The 26,242-nt window shown below is 39.5% G+C and overlaps 1 protein-coding gene across 4 annotated transcripts in view; it reads right to left on the bottom strand.

Moving 5' to 3' along the window:
* The window catches only part of DROSHA (drosha ribonuclease III), a 103,146-nt gene that overhangs the window by 21,423 nt on the left and 55,481 nt on the right, over positions 1–26,242 (bottom strand). For all 4 annotated transcript variants that reach the window (XM_037530351.2, XM_037530352.2, XM_037530354.2 and 1 more), the window contains 7 exons: positions 23,715–23,822; positions 23,072–23,210; positions 21,714–21,774; positions 12,656–12,715; positions 10,728–10,827; positions 5,567–5,669; positions 3,327–3,397 (listed from right to left, as the gene is read on the bottom strand). In XM_037530351.2, coding sequence (XP_037386248.1) covers positions 3,327–3,397; positions 5,567–5,669; positions 10,728–10,827; positions 12,656–12,715; positions 21,714–21,774; positions 23,072–23,210; positions 23,715–23,822 — 642 coding nt within the window. The remainder of the gene's footprint in view (positions 1–3,326; positions 3,398–5,566; positions 5,670–10,727; positions 10,828–12,655; positions 12,716–21,713; positions 21,775–23,071; positions 23,211–23,714; positions 23,823–26,242) is intronic.

Below are 26,242 nucleotides of genomic sequence, written 5' to 3'. Positions count from 1 at the left end.
AGAAAAAAACTATTATTCATTTACTTTAGTAAATGTCCATAAATCTACCTGACCCAACATTTCATTTTAAGGGTTAAGAGTAGTCTCATTACCATAGTTAAAAAGCACACCTACCAGCACTATGGCAGATTGGGTCAAGACAAAAGTTGAAAGAAAAAGGGACTCTGGGGCCTCCCTGTTGGCGCAGGCGGTTGAGAGCAGCGCTATGAAGCTGTCCTCAGCCTCTGCAGTACCGGTTCGACCCCCACCAGCCACGGAGCAACCCACATGGAGCAGCAGGCCTCTCCTGTCTCACCCGCTGCTCCCCTCAGCACTGTACGTCAGTAGGTCTGCCTGTTCTGTTCCCCACTCTGTCTCTGGTTAATCCTCTCACCCTCCTGCAGATCCAGCCTGTACCCTGGTTCTGGTGTATAAATAAATCTTTAAAAAAGAAAAGAAAAAGGGGCTCAAATGTACTTCCTGGGAACCCCCACTATGTCTCTGAAATCCTGCTGACACATAACCCTTAGCCTCTTCCCTTCCTTAGTTCTACCTCCCCATATAAGTCTCTGCTTCTCCCCACATCTGGGAGGTTGTCTTGGAGACCACAGTCCATCATCTCCTCAATATACTAATGGCTCCTGAATAAACTAATTTCAGTCCATTGACTCTTGTCTGTTGACTTTGGTTTTTGAGCAACAGGTAACCAAATCCTGGCTGTGTAAGAATATGATTGGTTAATGAGAGGGGTAGGCAGTGACAGTGTTAGAGACAACTAAGTGAGAGATAGGGAGCACAAAAATGAAAGCAGGGAGAGTGAACTGATTTATAAGATATTCAGGACAAAGTTCACAGGAGCTTCAACTGAAAGGCTACGGGCAGAAAAACACTTAAGGTAATGAGGTGCCTGGAACACCCACATGAAGCTGGCCAGATGCAATCTGAAAAGACACTTTTTCCAATTTCTGGAGCTACCAAGAAAAGTTTGGGTTGGAGATACTGGACAGATGTGTGGGAGAATAGGAAAGATGGCATAACAACATCTCCCTATCTTTCTAAGAAGGCCAGTGGGAGAATCAAATTGAAACAATTCTGAATATATGGAGTAAGCCATGTGGGGTTACACAAAGACTAAAGAGTGGAACCAACATAAACTGTCTGGGGTTGAAAGTTCAGGTTGAAAAAGGGAAAATGTCCGCTGTTAACAGGGCTGGGAGGATGACACAGATAAAGCCAGCTGAAGTTGACAGCAAATGTTCTCTTCAAGGTTGTATAGCAGTTTTGAAATGCCAGAACCACCCCTCTTCAAGGGACACTACTTTCTTGCTTATGCTGCCCACTGACCTGCTCTGCTATGTCTACCCCTGAATAAATATGACTGGGCACACTCATGCCAAATTGCCCTTGACTCCCAACTGCTGCAGACCTCAAACTAATCCCTTGCTTCTTCTAATCAAGCTGAGACAAGGCAACCACCAAGAACCAAATCCTGCATCCCTGGCTCCTCCTCAGTTCAGTCAGCACCAGCCAGGCCTCTGGAAGGCTGTTCATCACCCCCTTGTGAACCATGACTGCCCTCCTCCCTCACTTAAATGGAGTCAATAAATCTGATCTGGAAGGCCAACAGGCTTTTGTTCCTGGATGTCTTCGGCTGATGAGACTTTCACAATCCACTTCTCGAAATAAACAGTGTCTCTCACATACTACGACTAATAGATGTAAACCAATATGGAGCCGTCAAAAGAGTTAGAATGTCCAAGTGTGTGCACTTGAAAAATGCTGAATTGGAAAGAGCATATATAACTAAACATATCTGGTTTCATAAAAGACACACTAAAAGAGAATTCTGAATCTCAGCTGTCCCGTTTGGAAGACAATGCTCAGACTCTGCTTTTTCATTTAGTCTGTTTATTCATTTCATTCTTTTAACAAACATTTATTAAACACTGCACGTGCCAGCATTGCAGTACATACTGGAAACATAAGATAAGCTTGCTAAGTAGACAAGTGGGAGAGCAGTTTAAGCAAAGAAAAGACTCTAAACAAAAACTGATGCAATTAAGAACACAAGTGTGAATCTACATTCAATTCAAGAAAACAGGAACAAAGAGAAGATGGAAGATGCAGGTAAGGTGGGAGAAGTGGGCAAGGAATGCAGGGGGAGGGGTGAATTTAAGGGATGAAGGAGGAATGGAAGCAAAACTGAGGGGAGGAAACAAAAGAGGTTGTTCACATTGACAACAAAAGATAAAAGGCCAGAACAAACATTTTAAATTTTAAATTTTAAGAGGAAGTCTCAAAACACATGCTGTCTACTGTAGATGTAAGTCAAGAGACAACCGGGTTTATAAGTGTAGGACAAAGCGGGAACATGGAACATCTGTAGACAATTTTCCCGTCAGGAGAAAATTCACACATATGAAATTATCACGTCTCGGTAAAATCCACCGAATCCTCAGATAGGAACACTGTCCAGGTCATATTTCTCAAAACCACCGATTCTTTTTTTAAAACTATCCTAAGCAATATAGTAATAATAATATAGTAATAACATCTGACAGCCACTTAAGCTGATGGGTTCACGAAGGTTTCAAAACACTGGCTCCCTATGTTCTTTATCGTTCCATGAGGGCTACTTCATTCAATTATAATGACATTTCAATTTGGAATACAGAGTTGCCTCTCCCTTTAAATGCTAAATTGGCTTGTTTTGGTACAAAAAGCATCTAGTATGCTCTATTACATGCAGGATTAAAAAGGTAGCTCTAGCAGTATTAACAGTTTAATATTTCAGTAACAACACAAACTATTTTAGAATTTATCAATTTTTTCATAATATAATTTACTTAAAAAAAAAACTTCCACAGTCTTTATTCATAGCCCTATCAGAAACTCCCTATAAACTGACTTTGCAAAGTAAATATACATTTATCTAGCCCACATAATTTACATAGAAACAAATTATAAACTGAAAAGCCAAAATCCCACAGCTTCAACTAAGCCTGCATGGGGTATACACCCAACAATTAAAAAAACAGAAAACCATAATTAACTTCAAGATATTTCAAAAGAAAACAAAGTTCTACTATATTTGTATTCCTATCTGATTTATAAGTGACCATGAGGAGAGGGTTTCAGGAAGAAGACAAATTCCTAGTGGAATGTCCACAGAACTCTCCCATCTGCAAGAGTTGAATAAGCTATTTTTGATGTCTTGAAATCTACCACCTATGGTAGATTTGGGGATTTTGTTTCTCCTGTACTCTTTAAAATACAAAAACTAATTGATATAAAATCTTCTGTAATGATAGATAATTGAGAAAAATCAAATGATTCCAGATAAATACCGGGTCATTGAAGAGTAAGCGTCCAAATAACTGCTTGGCTTCCTCCAGGCTTCCCTCCAAGTAAACAGCTCCTAGAAAAAAGAAGAAAATGCCAAAAGAAAGGCTGCATTAATATTTAGAGAAAATTACATATCTCTATAAAAAGCAAAAAAGGCAGCCAAAACCCAGTCACAGAAAAAATCGACAAGCCGAGAAGCAATTGTTCTAAAGGTAGTTTTTCCCCTCTTTTAACTACGCTTTACATCATAAATGAGACTAAAATACAAAGTTCAATGTACTGATATTTAAATCTAATACTGTAAGTCAAAGAGGACAACTATGAACTATCAGGAAAGTACAGGTATTAAACTTACTGAAGGAATTCTGCACAAATACTTGACTTTACAAAAATGTTTTATATCCTATATATACTGTTTATGTTTCAGACAACAATAAAAATCTAAGTCTAGATCAGTGAAGGATTCTGCTAATAAAAGTCAGAACAACCTTTACCATTAATTTCAAATAATTATTTTAAAAGGCTTGAAACAATTAAGCACTGTATACGTATTTGTCATAAATCATAACCAGTGAGTACAGTAGTAGCATTTTAATTGGGTGTCAAATGAGTATAGAACAGGGTATTCAAATATTCCCAACATCATACGTTTGCATCTATCTTTAGAAAGGCTATTTTTCATGCAAACTACTAAGAGAATCATCAAGGGTTTTCATGACTAGATACATTTATTATTTATCAATAGCTGTAATGATGATAATGCTGCTGACGGTAGTGGTGGCAACAGTAGTTGTGATAGTAGTAATTATGTTTTGGGGGCCATTTATGCCCTAGGCACTGTGCAAAGCATTTTCACATTCTTATCTTCACCTTCCTGGTTGCCTCAGTAAGAAATGATGGAAAAGATTCACTGAATTTAAGCTCAGGGCTACCCTGGTGGTGCAAGAGGTTAAGTCTCAGCACTGAAGCTCTCCACACTCACTGCAGCACAAGTTCAATCCCTGGCCAGGGATCTAAACCACATGGTGCAGCAGACCTCTCCTGTCTCGCCCATTGCTCCCCCAGCAATATATTTCAGTAGATCTGCTTGTTCTGCTCCCCATTCTGTCTCTGGTTAACCCCTTACCCCCCATACCTCTGGCCTGCACCCCAGCTCTTGTATGCATAAATAAATAAATCTTAAAAAAAAAAGAATTCAAGCTCATAGTAGGTGATTGGGGGAGGGGAGCTAAGGAAAAGGTACTTTGCTCTGGATTGGCTGTTTCAGATGGGGAAAATGAGGTTCAAAGAAATTCAATAATTTGACAAAGACACAGAGCTGATAAGTGACGCGAGAGGGAATTGAGTCATGTCTGCCTGGTTCTGGAGCCAAGTTTAACACTAACTGTCAAAAGTATCATGTGTACAGAGCACAGTAATTCCATGTGACAAACTCTCTGAAAATAGACATATTTGTGCAAAACAGACATAACTGTGAGAAGACTGTGGGTAATTATTAAACATTCTCTTACTACCATCACCAGCATTAAACTATAATAGGAAGCTTTTATATTCATTTTCAAAGGAAGAGGGCAAAAATGACAAGGAAATACAAATGCCTTTAAAAAAAAAGTACTCAATCATTTAGCTAAAAAAAAAATCAAGGAACTATCAATCTCATATTTCATTGTAAAGTATACTTGCAATCACCAGCTAATTAACTCTTCATAAATTTCCTACACCTACAGCTAATTGTATTCTGGTTACAGTTAAAAGAAACCAAGGATGTGAAGTGACTGAGTGAGGAAGTCAGTTGTTTGCATCAGTCGTGCTGTAAGTGAAGAAATAACAGTCATATTATCAAGTCCTGGGATTTTAAAAATGCAGTGTTTCCGAGATATTTAAATCAGAAAATCTTGTGAGGAGCTTGAATGAGATAAAAAACAATAGTATAGTCTCACCAACACCTAGCATGTGATCGTGAATCAAATCTTGAAAGTAATTCATTTCCATATGACTTTACTTTAATTCAATATCCACTAATAAGCACAAACATAACATCAGATGCCATATCAGACACCAGGAATGAAAGAAAATCCTACTATAGTTCTGGAGGAACTAAAATCAGTACAATATGAGGAAGTAGGTACCATACTAAGGATCTCACATGTTCTGGAACAAGGGATTCTGTCCTAAGTCTCCACAGTGAACTTCTTGAGTTTTCCAGACATGCATGAAACAAGAGTATAAAAAGAGATATTACCTATTAATGCTTCAAAACAATTAGCCATTGCATGTCGGAGGTCTGATTCCCTACAAAGGTCAGGTCCGTGAGCATAAAGCATAAATCGATCCAGTTCAAGTTTCTACAAAATTCAAGATGGCAAAAAAGAAAGAATTCAGCAAAATCTAATAACTCAACATCTACAGAATTATTGTTACAAATTAACTGGCCTATGGCAGTACATTAGGAAAGTTTGATGTAGCATTCATTCATCAGACATCCTTAGATATGGTTCAGCTCTGATTTCCACTTTTCCCTAAACATGTTTCCATGAACTCTGATGATTAAAGTAGGATCTGGGCGGATGACCAAGTTCAGACCAAGAACTGGCCCAAGCTGAACTAAGACCAATACCATGGGCTGCCAGGTTCATCCAGAATGTCCTGGGAGACGCAAGCTCAGCCCAAAGTTCTGAAAGTGAGTTTAACCTCTATTCAAGTTATGTGATCCTGATGATACTTACACCACATAGAGCAGATTTTTGTATAGTTTACTATAAAAAATGGGAACCCCCAGAAGACTTCAAAATGCCTTCTATCTCTGAGCCTCTGGTTTTAAGTAGTAAGGATTTGGGAGGCTCTAAATCTTTTACTTGTGGCTCCTTTATTAAGTCTCTACACTCGTCTTTCTGAAGGTTCAGCGAGATTTTCTGAGTAATGGGTTGGAGTTATCTTAAGAGTACTGGGAATATAGTTCACGATGACTGGTTTCCTTTTCTCTTGTCTCAGAAAAGTTCAGAGCTACATTTGAGCCCAGTTCTAGAAATTATGCTGGACTTATGACTATAGTTGTACATACTACTCTGGCTTTCTTTTACTCTTACCCATATCTTCCCTTCACTTTCCGCTCAAGTACCTATTTATTTCTTATTCTATTGATCATAATACACAAGTTAATTCAAGTCCTTTCAGAACTAGATACAGTATCTTAACTTTTTAAATAAAACACCTGAGACTGAATAAATGGAAATCACAATTCTTTCCACAAACGGAGAAAGACTCAAACATTGTGCAAATATGCAATAAATCTGTTTCCATTACCATGTAATTCAGTTCAATAAATACTAAGTAATAATATGTCACATAACATTGAACAAGTTACCAGTCACTGACAAACCTAGGACAATGTATATCTCAGTTCTTTGATAAAAGATACTCAGATTTTATGTGTCTTATATGTACATTAAAAATACCCACATTCATTATATTGGAAAAGGACAATAAAAACAAACATGCTACCAGTATTTTGTATTGCCAAGAACTCATGAGCATGAAATATACTCAAATGAGTTTTGACTACCACAAATACAACCGTGGAAAACACCTCTTTTTAAAAATTGATCCCCAAGTGCAAGAGTTTATGCTAGAATATGTAAATTTCATCTGTTTCACAACTTCACTGGGAAAATTCAATTGTTTACTATCTCTGGAGCCCAGCTTGAGAGCAGACTGCAAGTCATATTTTATATTATAAACAACTATTCCAGCATGGTATGAATTTTCCAATTTCAGAGTCCCTGCTCTCTATCCTTATTTTTCCATGTAGGTATTAGTAGAACTTTTAAGAAAGAGTGTGGTGTTCTACTGTGTGTGTTAAAATGTTCATATGTCTAGAGAGCTGACCTAGAGTTTTCATTAGATTCTCAAAATGGCTCAGCAATCCTCCACAAGCGCCCCCTCCCAGAGAACATGGAGCTGTTGGTCCAGACAGAAAAAAATGGGCAGGCCTGCCATTGCCTTTTGGTGGAACAGATGGGTGTTAAGTGCTATGGAAATGTGGATGCCTGGGATAGAGGAAGATCAGAGAGCAATCCCTGAAGGGAGAAACCGGCTACAATGTCATAACTCATGGCTTTGTAAGTGCCACTGTGTTACAGAATAGCTTGTTTTCATGCAATGGCAATTTCCCACACTTTATTAATATCCCCCCTACAACTGTTTGAAAAATAATTACGCAATTCCATTATTCCTTAAAGTAAAAGAAAACAAAAGGGGAGGAGAGGTGACAATCTACTTTCAAACACGTATTTCCAATTTTATGTGAATAATCAAGAAGGATTTTGACAATTAAACAACTGGATACTGAAGCAATTTTACACAGAGTTGTATAATTTCATTCATCGTGAGGCTGCTATAAAATTAAGCCACCCTACCAACCAACCTGTTGCTCAGAGTTTTTCACTAAGGTATCATTATTTACATAATGCTACCAAAGCAGGTTCAAAGCCTACTACTCTAACAACAATGATGATGATGTTAATAAAATAAAATTGCATTCCTGCTAAAACTAAAACCATGGACTAAAATCAACCACAATTTGAATATAATGTGTAGGCAAGCTCAAATTAAGAATTCACAGTTGTAAAACTAGAATGGGTTTTATTGCTATCTAGTCTTATCTATTAAATTCCATCATTTATATCAAAATGAAGAAAAAAATAGAAAATACTTAAGGTAAAAACCAAAGAACACTCATAAAAGATTTTCCAGTCGATCACTGGTATTTGGGGATTTAAGAGCCTCAGTTCTAGCTACCACAGGACTACAAAGATAATGGTTTATAAAGAAAACAGCAGCAACAGCAATAGAAACAACTAACTCCTACTAATTTATTTACGTTGATGTGATTACTATGAACATGAATTATTAAGACTCAGACGCTAACCATATAACTTGCACAATCACTCCTATGTGCCACACCATTTCACAGATAAGACAGCAGAGGTGAGAAAATAACAATTTGTGTATGGGCTGGAATCCTGAAGGCCAGCGCAAGTATCCATGTTCTACCTCTTACAATTTACTATAATCACACACCACACAGAAATAGGAACATCAAATGAGATAATGCAAGTAAAATGCCCACTATGAATCTAAATCAAGAAAAGGTTTTGGAATTGCTGGATCATATGGAAGCTCTACGTTTAGTAGGTCAAGAAATCTCCATACAGCTCTCCATAGTGGTTGGACCAGTTTGTACTCCCACCAACAGTGCAGGAGAGTTCCTTTTTCTCCACACCCTCGCCAACATTTGTTGTTGCTAGTTTTTTTAATATGTGCCATTCTCACTGGTGTAAGATGGTACCTCATGGTAGTTTTGATTTGCATTTCCCTGATTACAAGTGATGTTGAACATTTTTTCATATGCCTGTTGGCCATTTGCTTTTCCTCTTCAGAGAAGTTTCTTTTTAGTTCTTCTGCCCATTTTATGACTAGATTATTTTCTTTGTTGTTGTTGAGTCTCATCAGTCTCATCTTTGTAGATTTTTGTGATCAGTCCTTTATCATTAGTGTTGTGTGCAAAAATGTTCTCCCAGTTGGTGGGGTTTCTCCTGTTTTTGTTATTGTCTCTTTTGCTGCGCAGAAGCTCTTTAATTTGATGTAGTCCCAGCTGTTTATCTTTGCCTTCACTATCACTGCTTTGGGTGATGTGTCTGTAAAGATGTCTTTGATGTGCATATCATGTAGTGTTTCGCCTATATTTCCTTCTATGTATTTTACGGTTTCAGGTCTTATGTCTAGTTCTTTAATCCATTTTGAGCTGGTTTTTGTACATGGTGTTAGGTAGTAGTCAAGCTTCATTCTTTTGCATGTAGCGACCCAGTTTTCCCAGCACCACTTACTGAACAGACTTTCTTTGCTCCAATGCATATTCTTTGCTCCTTTGTCAAAGATTAGTTGACCATAAATCTGTGGGTTTATTTCTGGATTTTCTATTCGATTCCATTGGTCTGTGTGTCTGTTCTTGTTCCAGTACCATGCATTTTTGATGATTATGGCTTTGTAATATAGTTTGACGTCTGGGAGTGTGATGCCTCCATCCCCTTCTTTTTTTTTTTTTCAGGAGAGCTTTGGCTATTCGGGGTTTTTGGTGATTCCATATGAATTTCATCAATAATTGTTCTATTTCTTTGAAGAATGACATTGAAATTTTTATTGGAATAGCATTGAATCTGTATATTGCTTTTGGTAGGATGGCCATTTTAATAATGTTTATTCTTCCAATCCATGAGCAGGGGATGTCTTTCCATTTCTTTGTGTCTTCTTCTATTTCTTTTAACAGTGTTTTATAGTTTTCTTTGTATAGGTCCTTTACCTCTTTTGTTAGATTTATTCCAGCAATTCCACTCCTAGGTATTTACCCAAAGGACACAGAAACATCAATTCCAAAGAGCACCTGCACCCCTATGTTTATAGCAGCACTGTTTACAATAGCTAAGCTTTAGAAACAACCCAAATGCCCAAAAATAGATGACTGGATCAAGAAGATGTGGTATATATACACCATGGAATATTACTCAGCATTCAAAAAAGATAAACACATGAAATTTGCAGCAACATGGATGGCGCTGGAAGGGATCATGCTCAGCGAAATAAGCCAGAAAGAAAAGAAAAATACCGGATGGTCTCACTCATAGCAGGAATCTAGAAAACTTAAATAAGGGACCAGGAAAAAGAATAACTACAAGAAAGAAAATATCAAAATCAACAAACAACTATGAACCAGAGACACTCTATGGGGGATGGGGGGTGGGGAAAGGAGAGCTTGGGGTCAAAATAAGGGGGTTGTGATTGTATGGAGAATATAAAAATAAAATTTAAATTAAAAAAAAAAAGGTTTTGTTAGTCAGTCAGCTAAATTGATGTGTCTAGCTGACCAGCTTAAATCCTAAACTTGAATAATTTGAGACTTGTGATTTGGGGACAATCACAAAGGTAATTGAACCCTTATATAAACAGCCTGGAGTATTCTATTGAAAGCTGTAATTCTGCTTGTTAAAGGCAAATGTAATACCAAACTATTATACAAAGGGAAAACCAAATTTTTCAATTCTTTTGCTTTGTTCTCATGTTCTCCTTTTCCCTAAATGTTTGACTCTGTTTATGCACATCTGTCAAAATTTCCCCCTTCTGTTATCAAGTTATCTCACCATGGAGCTCATTAACTGCTCAGGAAATTCACAAAGGTAACAGAACTAGTAAGGTGGAGTCCTTAAAACCCAAACAAAAAAATTCTTCCTGCTCTATAAAATGTTAAACCTTTAATATACTCGAAAGAGTTGCTTATTCAAATGCAAAATTATGCACGGATTGAAGGGAAGGTCAGCCTTCACTACAAACACTTCAGATATCTGCTATACCTTGGCCAGCATGGCAAGATGTTGGTTCTGAACAATGGCTGTCCGATAGGTTGCTAATCCTCCTTCTTCCAGGCTGGGAAACAAATAGTACAAATGGACACTGAAAGAGAAAAAAGCGAGCATGTGAATAAATATGTATCACGACATTCTGTCCAAGCTCTTAGGCACAAAACCAGGCTTGGCACACATTATCTGAGCAATGGACATCAGCTGGATTGAACTAAACTGGAAAGTTGGACTAGAAGTCTTCGCAAGTTAAATAGTTAAGTGCAGTACATCAGAATGAGCTAAAAGACAGCCAGCACCATTCACTCCAGCTTTCATGTTTATTTCTATTAAAAGGTTTCTCTGGGGCTTCCCTGGTGGCGCAAGGGGTTAAGACGCAATCTATGGGGCCTCCCCTGGTGGCGTAGGCAGTTGAGCCTGCACTGCGAAGCTGCCTGCAGCCTCTGCAGTGCCGGTTCAATCCCAGCTGGCCGGCGAGGATCCCACATGGCGTGGCAGACCTCTCCTGTCTTGCCCTCTGCTCCCCTCAGCAATGCATTTCGTCAGTCTGCCTGTCTGTTCCCCGCTTTGTCTCTGATGAATCCTCTCACCCTCCTACGCATCTGGCCTGTACCCCGGTTCTTGTATAAAATAAATAAATAAATCTTAAAAAAAAAAAAAAAAAAAAAAAGATGCAACCTATGACACTAGTAGCAGCCACTGCAGCACGAATTCAATCCCCAGCCAGGGAACTCCCCACATGGCGCAGCAGACCTCTCCTGACTCGCCCGCTGCTCCCCTCAGCAGTGTACTTCAGTCAATCTGCCTGTTCTGTTCCCCGCTCTGTCTCTGGTGAATCCTCTCACCCCCCGCACCTCTGGCCTTTATCCCAGTTCTTGTATGCATAAATAAATAAATCTTTTTAAAAAATAAAAATAAAAGGTTTCTCTGATATCTGACAACACAAAGGGATGATCAACTGATCACACAAGGTGAGGAGCAAAAACTATGCTCAGAGATTGGGCTTAGAAACAAGTGCCACTGCTGGGTTGGGTTAGGAGTGGCCCCTGAGCCATGTTCTTCACGGGAACAGGACAGAGTGGCACACATGGGGGCTGTGCCCTAAGGACAGAAGGTAGGTAAAGAGAGTGTGGGGTTGGCAGAGGGCCCTAAGGAGAACCAGAATCAGTCTGAAACACAACTGTTCTCTGTAAATCTCACACCAGTTTTTAAGATCCATTAAGCTTGTTTAGTCCTTTTGTGTCCAATGAGACAAGGCTTAGAAAACACCCGCTTTGCCTTATTATGTCCTTTTTGAGAAAAGAAATGAGCTAAAGAGAATAAACACAGCTCAAGGTAGTTCCAAGAGAAGCATATTCTGTCTCCCTATGAAAGTGAAATCATGTAAAAGTAAATGCAAATCATGTGAAAGTAAATGTAAATCATGTAAAAGTAAATGCACTTCTGGAGGGAACACACACACACACACACACACACACACACACACACACACACACCCCAAAATCTAGTCATTCAAATTACTTGTAAACTTCACTTCCCCTGAGATCGGACAGAGTGAGAGAGGGATCAAAGACAAATCCTAGAAAATGACATGACATTTTAAAATATCATCCCTTTCTTTACAAATTGAATGTAAGCTCTAAAGCATCTAGACCAAGACAAGCTGATCTCTTGTGGTTGTAGCAACTTGAACATAAACTTGACAGGTCGGGATGCTGGCCTTTTATCCTACAATCTTGCTCATTACAGCAGCAGTGAATGCAAGTTATGAGGGCAGGAGCCACTGACCTGAGGCTTTTAAGCTCTATGAAAGAGACCAAATACCTGCTGCGTCTGCCTTATTCGACTAATTACAAAGAAGGGAGTGTATTAAATGTTACCTATAAAATAGTTATTGAGGAACAGTAGAAACGTTCACTTACCTGGTCAGAAATTCAACAACAGCATCACCCAGGAACTCCAACCGCTCGTTGTGATTAATCCTACCAGAGAATGAAAACGATGTCTTAACATCAAACGTTTACATCCCCTCCCTCTCTTCTCAAAGAAAAGAACACGAGTTAGCTCCTTCAGTAATCAAAACAGCCGCCCTTATTCCTCACAGTCAAGCGCACTGACCGCATCTCAGCCGGAGGCACAGGGCCCACTCGTGGAAGCGGAGGGGCATCCCATCACACCACGGGCAAGGCTTTCCGACCCGCCTCTTTGCCCAGGGAATCTAAAGTGAGGAGTTATCCCGCTAACAACTGTGAATCTTTCCACAGCGCTAACAGGTGGACCCAACAAAAGAGAACAATTTAGCAGAATGGAATACCAAAAAATTCAGTTTGTGTACAATGTTCTAAAGGACAACTTCCCAAACTCCCAATGAGGATATGCCTAAGCTGCTTCATCTCATTATCCGCGGCCGCCCCCTCTCAGCTATGTAGCGAGCTCCTGCTCCAGAACTACCTCATGCTCTCGGAAATACAGAGTTTCCCTGAAACTCTCCATGCGTCTGTTCAGGCCAGGCCCTCTGCTGCCCCAGAGATCCCAACCTCCCCACACTGAAAACCTACTAATCCCGCAAGGTCCAGGAAATGTTTCCCCTTACCAAAACTAATAATTGCCCCCTCGGTGCATAGCTGACATTTTGTAGCTTCATTATTGACAAAGTCACACCCCACAGGCCAAATTTCATGGGCTAGGAAACGCTGGTAATACATCTGGAGGAGTGCAGGGTTTCAGGAGTGACTTGAGAAGTGACTGGCTGACACTACTTAGGGAGAGAATGCAGCCAAAGCAAAAGGTCTCAGGACTGAGCCCAGGGAGGGTCGCAGTCGAAATCAAGTAGAGGGGAGGTCAGTAGTACTGGCCAGAGAGGAAATGGAGGTCAGTGCTATTCTCTAGCCAAGTGATGAGCACGTGTCAAGAAAGAAAGAGCTTCAAGGTGAGAAGAGAGCAGTGATTTCAGTCCAAGGAAATGGCTGAGGCCACTGGTGGGCAGTCCCGGTGAGGCAGTGGAGACAAGGATTCTGACGAGAACCACCGGGTGCTAATGTTCTATCTTGGCCATTACGAGAAGAACCTGGGAGATGGCTGCAGGATTAGCGGCAAAAGGAGAAAATGTGTAACAGGAAGGGGAGGTAATAAGAGAAAGAAACCAGAAAAGACAGTAACAATTGTGAGAAGGAAAGAAGGCACTCCAAGCCCCTGGGAATCTGTGCAAAGGAAGGGACAAGCCTGGGCCTGAGCAGGAGCTCGCCTCCCTGGCTCCCGGGACTTCCTTAAATATCTCAGACATGACCCTTGGATTCTCAAATCATTTAATAGCTGACTGTCAAGTCTAAGCCTGTCTCGCTTTCCAGACCATTCTTTATCTGCTGTCATCGTACCCACCAGTTATCTACTTTAGCAGCAATTCAGACCTCAGAGTTGATGGAACTCTGTTCCGTGCTAGACACACACCATCCCTCCCATGCCTTCTCTCCCAAATCCCGTTCATTGTTAGGGTCCCCTGGGAAGCTGCCTAACTACTGGAGCTCTCAAGGATGTTGGCTCACCCTCAATGAGCCGCACCCCTTTTCCAACATCGCTTAACATTGGTTACTCAATGTATGCCAAAATTAAATACTACTTTGACTGTTCATTTTATGTGTGCCAGTTTAGTTTACGTATTTAAAGTCCCCCTGTAGTTTCAGCATATATAAAAAAATAAATATTGGTAAGTTAAATGACTCATGACTAGAATACCAAATCATCTACTTGGTAATCTGAGTTCAATTTCCTATTATTTCATATTATCTCACAAGTAAGTTGACTTTCTACCTACCATTCCTCTACATTTCGATTCTAGAAGAAAAATGAACAAAATAGGAGAAAATTGGAAAGATGTGTGCAATAAAGAAGTGATTCTGAACCCAGTTTCCATTTATCACCTTTATTTATGGGAAGAAGGCATGCTGGCGAGCAGTTAATAACCAATAATGGGAAATGGGGGAGATATTATGCCTGTGCTAAAGAATTTATAACCTTGCAGAGGGCAGAAGGGAGGGAGGGAAGGAGGGACCACTGGGCCCTAAAACATACTTTTATTATTATTTCTACCAAATACATACTAGATTTTAAAAGAGATTTTATTTTTTGTTACTACTCCACTAGCCATGGTTGACTAAAAAGTTCCACAGCGGAACGCAGAACATTAAAAAGCAAAAAATTTTTAGAAGCTCTCCAGTACTGTGATCTCACTTGCTGCCAGACACACCAGAACTGCAAACGTGTGTGTTGCTCTCGAAGCAACAAGCAGCAGTCTTGTTGACTTAATGTCATCAACCTTAATAAGCTATTGTCCTGAGATGATAGGAACTAAAAATACTAAGTTTTAAAAGGAAAGAAATTAATATTCCCATATTCTTTCTCACAAGCCCCTAAAAGCAATATGCATTTTCTTTGATGGAGACTTGATTTTCTTCCCACCAGTTCAGAGTACCACACAGGAAAATCTACTGACCCCAGGAAGCAAGAAACCCTGGCAGGGGCCAGCAGGAGGAGACAAACCATAACTGGATTGTCTTACATTTTAATAAAAAAAAAAATAAGGTATCAAGTCAAAGGATAAGAGCTACTTTGAGACATACACAATGTTGAATGAAGTCAGTGGCATATATTTTAATTTCTTTCATAAACTTGTAGGGAAACAAGAACGAGGTCTAGGATTTTAATAACCACAAAGTAAGACTATTATTCAGTCTGTTAAAATATGAAGCCATAATCCTAAAATGGTGGACTGAACAGTGAGCCTGCCGTCCACTAAATGAGCTGGCCATGGCCTGCATGTTTGTCTGTATCTACACTGTGATTAAACTTTGCAATAAGCCACAAACAAAAACGAGGATTAAATACCACCTTAGTTTATTATTATACTGGACAATTCCTAACCCAGTGGTTTCATCTGGAAAAGTGGACAGAGCGAGCTGCTAGTGCTTGTTGACTGCAGTAGCCAATCTGTTGTTTCCTCTTTCAGAGTTTATACATCCTTTAATCACCCCCTTTATAAATACTAGCAAGCTCCAAGATAAGATGTTTACTGAACAGTAAACATTCTATTTGTTTTTAAGAAGTGAATCAACAGTGGTATTATGAAATCTAGATTAACTGTAACATTTATATGGGACATTTGGTCTGAGGAATTCAAAGTACTTTATAAAATCACAGCCGTCTCCCTCTAACAGTTATATTGTAAGGTGTCAATCACTCCTTGGGAGACCATCTTGGGATGGGCTAAGTCCAGGGGTAACTGTTAGACTAGTGTGAGGGTCCAGACAACACCTCACCTGTGCATGCCAAGCCTTAGTCAGTGACTGGCAGAATTAAGAGTAAGGAGGAGCCATGGAGGTCAGTCAAGCCTCCCACCCAGTGCAGCATTCCCTCTGTTTATTACATCTACAGGGCCATTTGGAGGGAGAAGAGGTTGCAGAGCTACTAGATCTCAGGCCCTCTAGATTCATGGATCCCAAAGTAAGCCTCTGAGACTTAACTTGAAGCATTTGTCAGTAAATCCACTGAGTAGAATTCACATATATTCAATGCATATTGTTATTGTATTTTTAATGCAAAATATTTACATATGATGCAATATAAATATATTTTGCAATCACCATTTCCCCAAACACAAAGAAAGCAGTAAGTACGCCACATGTACCTCTCTGTTGGGCACCAGATTCTTAGACATTACGTCCAGCAACGGCACTTCCAGTCAAACAGCAAAACAAAACAAGAGTGCTTAATTCCCTCATTTTTCCATTATCAGTCTTCTGGTCCCTCACTCCCAAAGGTCTTACTGATAATACGTGGATTACTTGAATCCCACCAAATGCCTAATCCTTCAGAGACTCTTCTCGGGGTAACATTTCACTGCAATTTGCATGAGTTAAATATAACTATACAGCTGAGATTTATGTGGTTAAAACAGTGACACGTTTTAAAATTATGGGTGGCATATTCACTTGAGATGACGCCGGCATATAAATAAATTATTTTGAGAGGCAGACAGGTTTTCATTTATTAATTTTAAGCTTTCATGTCTTTGGTAAATCCTCACTGATCCCAAATCAGATTAAGTAAAATACTAACCGGCCATGGCTCAGACCACGACCCTTCTTAACTCCTCCGTTTCCCTATTTCAAGTAAACAAGTAAATAACCAAGGATAAAAAGTAAAAACATGAATGACATCCCCTCCTTTAATACTTTTCCGGAGCCCTCCTCTATGAAAGGCACGTGTTGCAAAAGGAGGTTTAAAAAAAAAAAAAAAAAGTATGTCCATAGATTTTCACAATGCTTACAGTAAAGAAAATCAGCCTACAACACAATCACAACACACAGGAGAACTAGAACAGGCACCGCGAGGTAAACAGCAGTGGCTGTCACGGGGTCACAGGGCATTCCTCAGGGAGCTGCACTTGACTGCGGGCATTCGGGAAGACAGAAGAGACACTCGCAGCATGAGCCAGTGGCCTGGGGCCAGGTCATCGGTACTGGGATTGCTAGGCAGTAAGATGTCACAGGAAGCTTTTGAAACAGGTTACACCTAAGAATTAGAATCAAGGCTCTAGAAAGCAAGATGGATTTAGAGGCAGACGAAAGGGAAAACAGGTAGAATGCAGTCACTAATTACACTGCAGGACAGTCAGGGGTGGGAAGAGCAGTTTTCAGGGGGGACAAGAAGGAGACTTTGTCAAGAGCCTCTCCTCCCCCAGAATGCTCTGTTTCTGCACCTTCAGTGCCAGAAACAGACTCCCCAAAGAACCTCCTTGTACACATGCTCTCTCTTTGCCTTCTCAAGTCTCTATTGAGACTCCCTAGGCTAGCCTAGGGAGGAGCTATATCCACTGACACTTGCAATATGATTTGTGTTTGCTTCAAAGATATACAAACCCATGCAAGGAGGAGAGCTACTGCACCCCATTTTACAACAATCTCAGAAATAAACAGGACAGAGGGTAAATCATTTCCAGTGACCTCGATTATTCAACAGTGTAATACTGACCTATAATCCCTAAACAAAGACCAGATCTCCCCTTGGCCCCTTGGCAGTTGTGTGAGTGTGTTTTGTTTTGGGCCCTCACGGAAGCACGCGGCAGTCATCCTTCCATTAAGTTATTTATGTTTACAGCACTCTCACTCCACACCCCAGCCCAGGTGGTCGCCCCTCCTGATGAGTTTTGTCTCACTTGCCTTTGCATTCCCTAAAAGGCTCACAAACTGCCTCAAGTTCCAAGGCACTGGATAAATATGTGCTGAGTTCAATTTGTGTGCAGCTTCTTCAGTAGCACTTGCAGGGCTGTGCGCAGCTGGGGATCGCTAGAGTGCAGCTGTCAAATAGCAGCCGCAGACTGGAGACTAGGACAGTCCTTCTGAACAGAAACTTGGGGTCAACTCTGCATCAGCAAAAGAGATCAGACACACGGCAATAGGCTCTCCACAGAAGAAGCAAGGGCGAAAGCCAAAGGAGGAGACCATCTGCTTATTCTCCACCAATGGTATCATTTTCAAAATGGTAAAATTCAGAACCCTTTTCTTGGGTATCATTCCTTTTGCTGTAGTATGAAAGCCACCTTTTTGTAATAGAGAAAAAGAAAACAAAAATCGATGCTACCCAAAGACATAATTTATACACCAATAGCTATGGATTAAGTGGATATGGGAAAAATAACAACCTTGTGCTTTCATCATTGAAAAGTGAGGGTCTCTGGTCTGTGCAGCCTTGCTCCAGCAGGGACTGAGGACCACTCAGGGCTCCTCTTACTAAAGCACAGAGCTGGTCAGCTGGCAAGCCTATGACATGGCAGGGTAAAAGGAAACCATGGCCACACGACCTCTGTGGGTATGATTAAGGCTCTTTTAATTAGGCAGCTCTCTCCTATCTTAGACTCTCCCAGAATACCACATTAAGGCACACGATTATCTTCAAACTGAAAATTTGGAGTTTTATCCGACCTTTCCTGACTGAAGAGTAAAGACAGTTTGGTTTGTGAGAACCTCAAAAGAGAGCAGCAGAAGGCAGAACAATTTAAAGAGAAAAGTGATCTAAGAAGAATATGGTGGAACAGGAAGCTATGCCAGCTATGCCAGGGCTTTCTCATCGCTGTGGACACCAGTTATTAGTGGCAGCAATTATCTCAACTCTCTGTCACTTCTAACATTGCTCAGAGTGACAAGCCCAGTTATTCAATTTTTCAACTCCCCACTTAAAAAAGGAAGCCACCCTCAAGCAATTTTCTCTACTGACTTTCAAAATATAACCTGTTGTACTTCACACACAAAGATAATCCACCTGAGAACAGCCTTTGGGCATTAGGCATCCAGTTTTCCAAGGTGTTGAGTTTAATAGAAATTGACTAGCCCATTTTCTTACCAGAGACTTTGGAAGTTCAAAGCTACATGAAAGTGAGAACGCTAATATATGATGGTATCTCTTATAGTCAAGAAATAAAATAAGAAAAACAAACATAAAATTTTCCAACCCATTGTGTCAGGCTAGTATTATCCTAATAAATGAAACCAGAAAAAAAATCACAGGAAAAGAAAAATCAGACCAGCAAATCTTATGAATGTCAACATAAAAATCCTCAGCACAACACTAGCAAACTAAATTCACAGCACATGAAAAGGATTATACACCATGATCAAGTGGGAAAGCATGGTTGGTTTAACACCTGAAAATCAATGGACACAACATACCACAGAAATGAAAGAAACACATGATCATTCTAATAGATGCAGGAAAGCATTTCAGAGAACTCAACAGACTTTCATGATAAAAACATTCAGCAAACTAGCAATGGAAGGCAACTTCCTCATCCTGATAAATGGCACCTGAGAAAATCCCAGAGCTAATAGCAAACTAAATAGTGAATGAATAATTTCCTCTTTAGATTGGGAAGAAGAATGGGATCTTCTCTCACCAATATGATTCAATATTGTGCGGGAAGCTTTTAGCCAAGGCAACTACACGAAGGAAAAAAAAATTTTCTGGCCAAATTCCTGAGATGAGATGAACATATACAAAATGAAACTTAAGGCATCCACTAAAAAAATATTAGTGCTAACAAATGAATTCACGAAGATAGCAGTAAACAAGAATAATATAAAAAATCAATTATATTTTTATACACTGACAGCGAGCAATCCAAATATGAAACTAAGAAAATTCATTTACAACAGTATGAAAATGAGCAAAATACTTATTAAATAAATCTAGCAAAGGATAAGCAATACTCTGAAAACTACAAAACGTTGAAAGAAATTAAAAAAGATAAAAACATCCAATATTAATACTTAATATTAAGAACGTAATTGATCACAAAATGATCTATCGATCATAATCCTTAACAAAATCCAGCTGGTTTCATTGCAAAAAAATTTTAATGAGCTAATTAAAAAATTCATGTGGAAATGTAATAAATTCAGAAGAGATTTCAATCTTAAAAAAAAGAAAGTTAGATGTATTAATTTCAAAACTTACCACAAAGCTACAATAATTAAGACAGGTGGTGGTACTGGCATAAGGACAGACATAGATTAATGGACTAGAACTGGAAATCTAAAAGTAAAATCTCAGATATGCCAACAATTGATTTTCAAAGGGTGCCAAGATGATTTAGTGGGGAAAGATTAGCCTTTCCAACAAATGGTGCTGAGACAGTTGGCTATCCACAAGCAAAAAAATGCAGCTGTGTATAATGTCATATTATACACCAAAATTAAAATAGACGAAACAGCTAAAAATAACTGGAAAAAAACTATAAAACTTTCAGAAAACATAGAGGTAAATCTTTATGACTTTATTTAGGCATTGTTTCTTAGAGTTGACATCAAAAGCACAAGCAACAAAATACAACAAAACTAACAATTAAATTGGATTTCATCAAAACCTGTGTGCTTTCACGGATACATCACAATTGCTAAACAACAATCCAGAGAGCAAGGAAAAAAAATTGCAAATACTCTGATAAGGAACTTGTATCTGGGATATATAAAAAATGTAATTGTAACTCAACAACAAAAAATAACCCGATTACAAATGGGAAAAGCATCTAAACAGACATTTGTCTGGAGAAGATATACAAAAAGCCAATAAGCACATGGAAGATGCTCAACATCATGAGCCATCAGGAAAATACCCACAGAACCACAATGAGGTACCACTGCATACCCTCCAGGCTGTGACTCACAAAGACAGATAAAAAAGTTGGAAAAGAAGTGAAGAAATGAGAAGCCTTTTATATCGCCACGGGGATATAAAATGGTGCAAGTTCTCCTGGCCGCCTGTTACTATACGGGTTCCTCCCTTCTTTCTCCTTTTCCTAATAAACCTGTCCTTTTCAAATGTGAAAAAAATAAAACGGTGCAGTCACTTTGGAAAAGTCTGGTTAAACAGAGTTACTAGATGACCCAACAAATCGTACTCACAGCACATACCCAAAAAGAATCAAAATATATGTCCAACAAAACCCGACATAAATATTCACAGCAACATCATTCATAATAGCCAAAATGTGGGAGCAACCCAAGGGGCCATCGACTGAGGAAGAGATAAGTAAAATGTGATATATTTTCCCATGGGACATTACTTAACAATAAAAAGGGGTAAAGATATGTATGTAACATGCATAAATCTTGAAAACATTATACTAAGTAAGAGAAGCCAGTCACAAAGGGCCATATATTGCATGATACCACTTACAAGGAATGATTATAATAAGCCAATTCATGTAGACTGAAAGTAGACTGGTGGTTGCTTAGGACTAGGCAGGTTGAGGGGAATGGGGAGCACAAGGTTTCTTTTTGAGGTGATGAAAGTGTTCAAAAATTTGACAGTGATGATGGTTGCACTATTTTGTGAAAAGGCTAAATAAACATCATGTTGTATGCCTGGGTCAACTGTATGGTATATGGATCATATCTCAATAAAGCTGTAATAAAATAAAATCTAATTTACCTTGAAGGAGTTGGATCATCCTGGCCAAGGCGTGACATGATATTTATTAAGGTATTAATTCCTATCAAAAAAAAAGAACAAAACCACAAATAAACACTATTAGAAGCATTCTAGCACCATCGTCTGATATGAGAAAGAAATTCACCTATCTCATCCCGGTTTTACTTTTAAAAGGTTTAATTGCTACATGTCTACAAGTTTAATCAACTTAGTTACTTAAAATACTTGAGAGGAGAGAGGCCTCCCCGGTGGCGCAGCGGTTGAGCGCTGGGTTGTGAAGCTGCCCACAGCCTTTGCAGCGCCGGTTCGATCCCCAGCTGCTCCCCGGCCACCGGAGGAGGGTCCCACATGGCGCGCAGACCTCTCCTGCCGCCCGCTGCTCCCCTCAGCAGTGTACTTTGGTCCTTCTGCCTGCTCTGCTCCCTGCTCTGGCTCTGGTGAATTCTCTCACCCTCCCGCGCTTCTGACTGTACCCAGTGCTTGTATAAATAAATAAATCTTAAAATAAAAAAAAAAAAAAAAAGTTAACAAAAAACTAATTTATAAAAAAAAAAAAATACTTGAGAGGAGAAAGAAATTTTTTTAAAAAACTCGCATCCACTTATTACAAAGTGAAGATAATAATAAATGGATCAGAAAGCATTAAGAATTAGAATCAGGGGCCTCCCCGGTGGTACAGAAGTTGAGTGCTGGGTTGCGAAGCTGCCCGCAGCCTCTGCAGTGCCTGTTTGATCCCCAGCTGCTCCCCAGCGGCCACCGGAGGAGGGTCCCACATGGCACGCAGACCTCTCCTGCCGCCCGCTGCTCCCCTCAGCAGTGTACTTCGGTCCTTCTGCCTGCTCTGCTCCCCGCTCTGGCTCTGGTGAATTCTCTCACCCTTCCCGCGCTTCTGACTGTACCCAGTGCTTGTATAAATAAATAAATAAATCTTAAAAAAAAAAAAGAAAAAGAATTAGAATCAGTCACCCAGAAAACCATTCCTGGAGGGCCTTCACTTTTTTTTTTTTTTAAGTTTATATATTTATGCATACAAGAGCTGGGGTGTAGGTCAGAAGTGCGGGGCAGGGGTGAAGGGGTAGGGGTGGGGGAGGGGTGAGAGGATTCACCAGAGACAGAGTGGGAAACAGAACAGGCAGACTGACTCAAATACACTGCTGAGGGGAGCAGCAGGCGAGACAGGAGAGGTCTGCCGCGCCATGTGGGTCAGCTCCCTGGCCGGGGATGGAACTGGTGCTTCAGTGGCTGCGGACAGCGTCATGGTGCTGAGACTTAACCCCTTGTTCTACTAGGGAAGCTGGAGGGGCTTCACTTTACATCAGGGGACATAGGCCCAACACAAGAGTAGAAACCACACATACCTTTCTTCCGCATATGCATGTGATGAACTTTTCTGTCTCCATACTTAGGCTGTCGGATTCCACAGTTAGACAAAGAATTCCTGGCATGATCAGGATTCATTCCAAAATTTAAGTGGTGACTGGGATGAGTCATGGCCAGCTAAAATATCAGTGAAATAAGTTCAGTCTTAAAAATTCAAGAGAAGTGCCATCTTTATATCCTCTCAAATGAAATGGGAAAGAGATCTTTCTATCTTGATAAATTTTAAGCCTGATTTTTCTATCTTAATCTCCTCCTCTGTCAAATTTCCAGAGCTAAGGTACAAGTCCTCTTGTGAAAAGAAACCCAAAAATCCGTATCTTTCAGAGGGGAATTAGTATATTCAGCATCTGAAAAGTTTTCACAGAAAAGCTGAAAGAGAAGATTCACGTTTGATAGGTAAATTCTAGCTTTAGTCTATTTCACCAGCAATAGCATCAAGAAAAAGTGAGAAAAAGGGTTTAAAAGTGGCAGAGGCAACCTGAGTAGAGTAATGGAGAGAGTTATGTTTCTAAACATCTCTACCATCTCCCATAGCAGAGAACTCAGTCCTCTATCTGTAACCTACAGGATGAATCACTGCTATCTTGTTATTATGTGAGTGTACAGGAGAGTAATTCTTACCTGTAACAGACAACGATCTTGGAAAGTATACCCTATCAACTTGTCCAGATGCATTAGGCATTGGTGGTAGCGGATATGATGGGTCAAAACAGGCAGCATCATCGCATGCTAGGATAAAAAATATTCCAATATGTTTAACTATAACACTTCACAAAAACACTTCATTTATTTTACAACAAGCAAGAACCATTTCATCTCTCAAATTCTATCTCACAAAGTCTTGAAACAATCTGAGGGTTGTATGGCATCCTGGGGAATCCTCCAATAGGGGTTGGGGCGGGGAGGCAGGATATAGCTGTTAGAAAGTACGGCCTCTGGAACCAGAATGTCTGCACCCAAATCCTGCTGTTGCCCATTCACTGTGGGACTTGAGATGAGTTATTTAACCTGTCTGTTTCCTCACTTTAAAACGGGACCAGGATAGCACCTGGAAGCATAGTTAAAAGTATTAAATAAAGAAATACAAAAATTGCTCAGAACCAGGCCCGTTAACTGTCAATTATGCAGGAACAGCTCTGGCTCATCAGTACTCAGCAGGGTAACATCAAGGAACTCACAAGGAGTTGCCTCCTTGTCCATCTTTTGAGAATGGATTAGGACACTCACCGATTCTGAGTTTGTCAGGGTAATGCCACTTTTGAGAATCTAAGAAAAATGACTCTTGCCCTAGAAAAAATGTTTATGGGCACAAAGATGCAAGAACTGCATGCAGTTTTAATAAGCTCATGGACCCCTAAAGCCCATCACTACCCTCCAGTAAAGAACTTCTCAACTAAAGACCAGTCTAAGTTTAACACTTAGTGATCTAACATTAAAAAGACAACTTTTATAAACCACAATACATGGTGCCTGAGAACAGGAAACTTATTTTGTTTCAATCACTTTTGATTTGGCTATAGATTCCTTATTGGGAGATTATTTCATGGAAGACATATCTTTCTTTTTTTAAATTATGTTTCCCTAGAATTCAAGAGAGTGAAGAAGTCTTATTCATTAGAATTGAGGGAGTGGGCAGAGCCCACAGAATGACTGACATATGCTTTATAGCATCTTAGTCTTTGAAGTATTTTAAGTTGGCATTGTTTAAAAATACATGAAAATGAGTTGACGTGAAACTACAGAAATCAGTTTTCTGTGTTATAAATGTATAAAGAAGGATTAGTTCTCCCAATTAGGACCTCTAATCAGTAAAAGTTTTTTTCTCAGCTCAACTCAACAAATACATATTGAGCACCTCCATGTGCTGGGCTTACAAGAGTTGAGGAAGAAAAAAAAGATGAAGATTAGTTTTTTTGTCATCAACGGCCTCCACAAGATATGCCATCAAGACCTGAATTACTGGCATGTTGTCCAACTTGTTTTTGTAAGTGCTGTATTAAAAACAGCATAATATGAAAACAAAGTATATGGCCAAAGTATAATAAAGTTTTTCAGGCATTTAAATGGTAGGGAGCGCAAGAAGTTGATGCTGTAAACTCAAGGTGAAAGAGTTATGAAGATCATGCAGCACAACTATCTCTAAAGCGCAAACTCAAACTGGTGCATTATGTCCTTTATTTAATACCGCCAGTGAAAGGGGATCATTACCTGTCAAGAAAAAAAGACCCTCTTTAGAGTAAAAATTATTAACATTAAGCCCAAATCTGCCTCTTTGGAGATTTACCCCTATGAACCTAGTTGTTCAGCTGGAGACATACAAAATACACTGAATGGCACAGTCTTCTCTTAGCTAACCTAAGTCTTATTTCCTTTAACTATTACACATGTGAATCAATTCTGAGACCTTCACCATTTTCTCTAAACTGACTCCAAATAGAGCCAGTCTCTCTTCCCAAAGAACATTTTTCTTGGGAATACCATGGAAAGGTACATAAGACCCAGGTCCATCATGTATCCCAGATAGCCAAAGTCTCAATTTTATCTACAAAACTGTTATCTCTCAGAAGTATTGGTAAAGTAAAGAAAATCAAGGTATAGAAAAGTATATAAAATGCCAATGTTGATTGAAAAGGGGGGAGAGAGTGTATGTGTGTGTACTTACTGTAAACTATTTTTTAAAATGGTTAAATGGCAGGGGTGAGGGAGGACAAGAACAGTTTAGAAGGAATAGATTTACTGGCTCTGTAAATCTGAGTTTGGAATTCTGTAGATTTTTAGCAATCATGAAAAACCTAAAAAATTTTTTAAAGGAAACCTTAAAATCAAAAGTAAAATGAATCTGTGTATCCAGTTTGAGGCCTAAGCACAAAGATCTTACTTAAGACACAGTAACATGAATATCTGTACCTGGTACCATTAACCTACAGATAATCACAGACATAAAGGAATACCCCAAACAGGAAACTACATTTCCATAATTAAAAGCTTTCTGTAAGATGTAGGTATAATACAGAAACCATTCTGACCTCCTGATATGAATGAGACAGTCCAAGAGAAGTTAACTGTTCAACTGACACAGACAGCAGTAGCAGATTTCATAATTTTCGCATGGAGTCCATGATTTGTATAATCATGTTTTTTAACTATTC

This window comes from Talpa occidentalis, unplaced genomic scaffold (assembly GCF_014898055.3).
Source record: "Talpa occidentalis isolate TD23 unplaced genomic scaffold, MPIMG_talOcc4v2.1 talOcc4.6, whole genome shotgun sequence".
Taxonomy (NCBI): Eukaryota; Metazoa; Chordata; class Mammalia; order Eulipotyphla; family Talpidae; genus Talpa; species Talpa occidentalis.
Note: the sequence above shows the minus strand (reverse complement) of the source record. Positions and strands in the feature narration are given on the sequence as shown.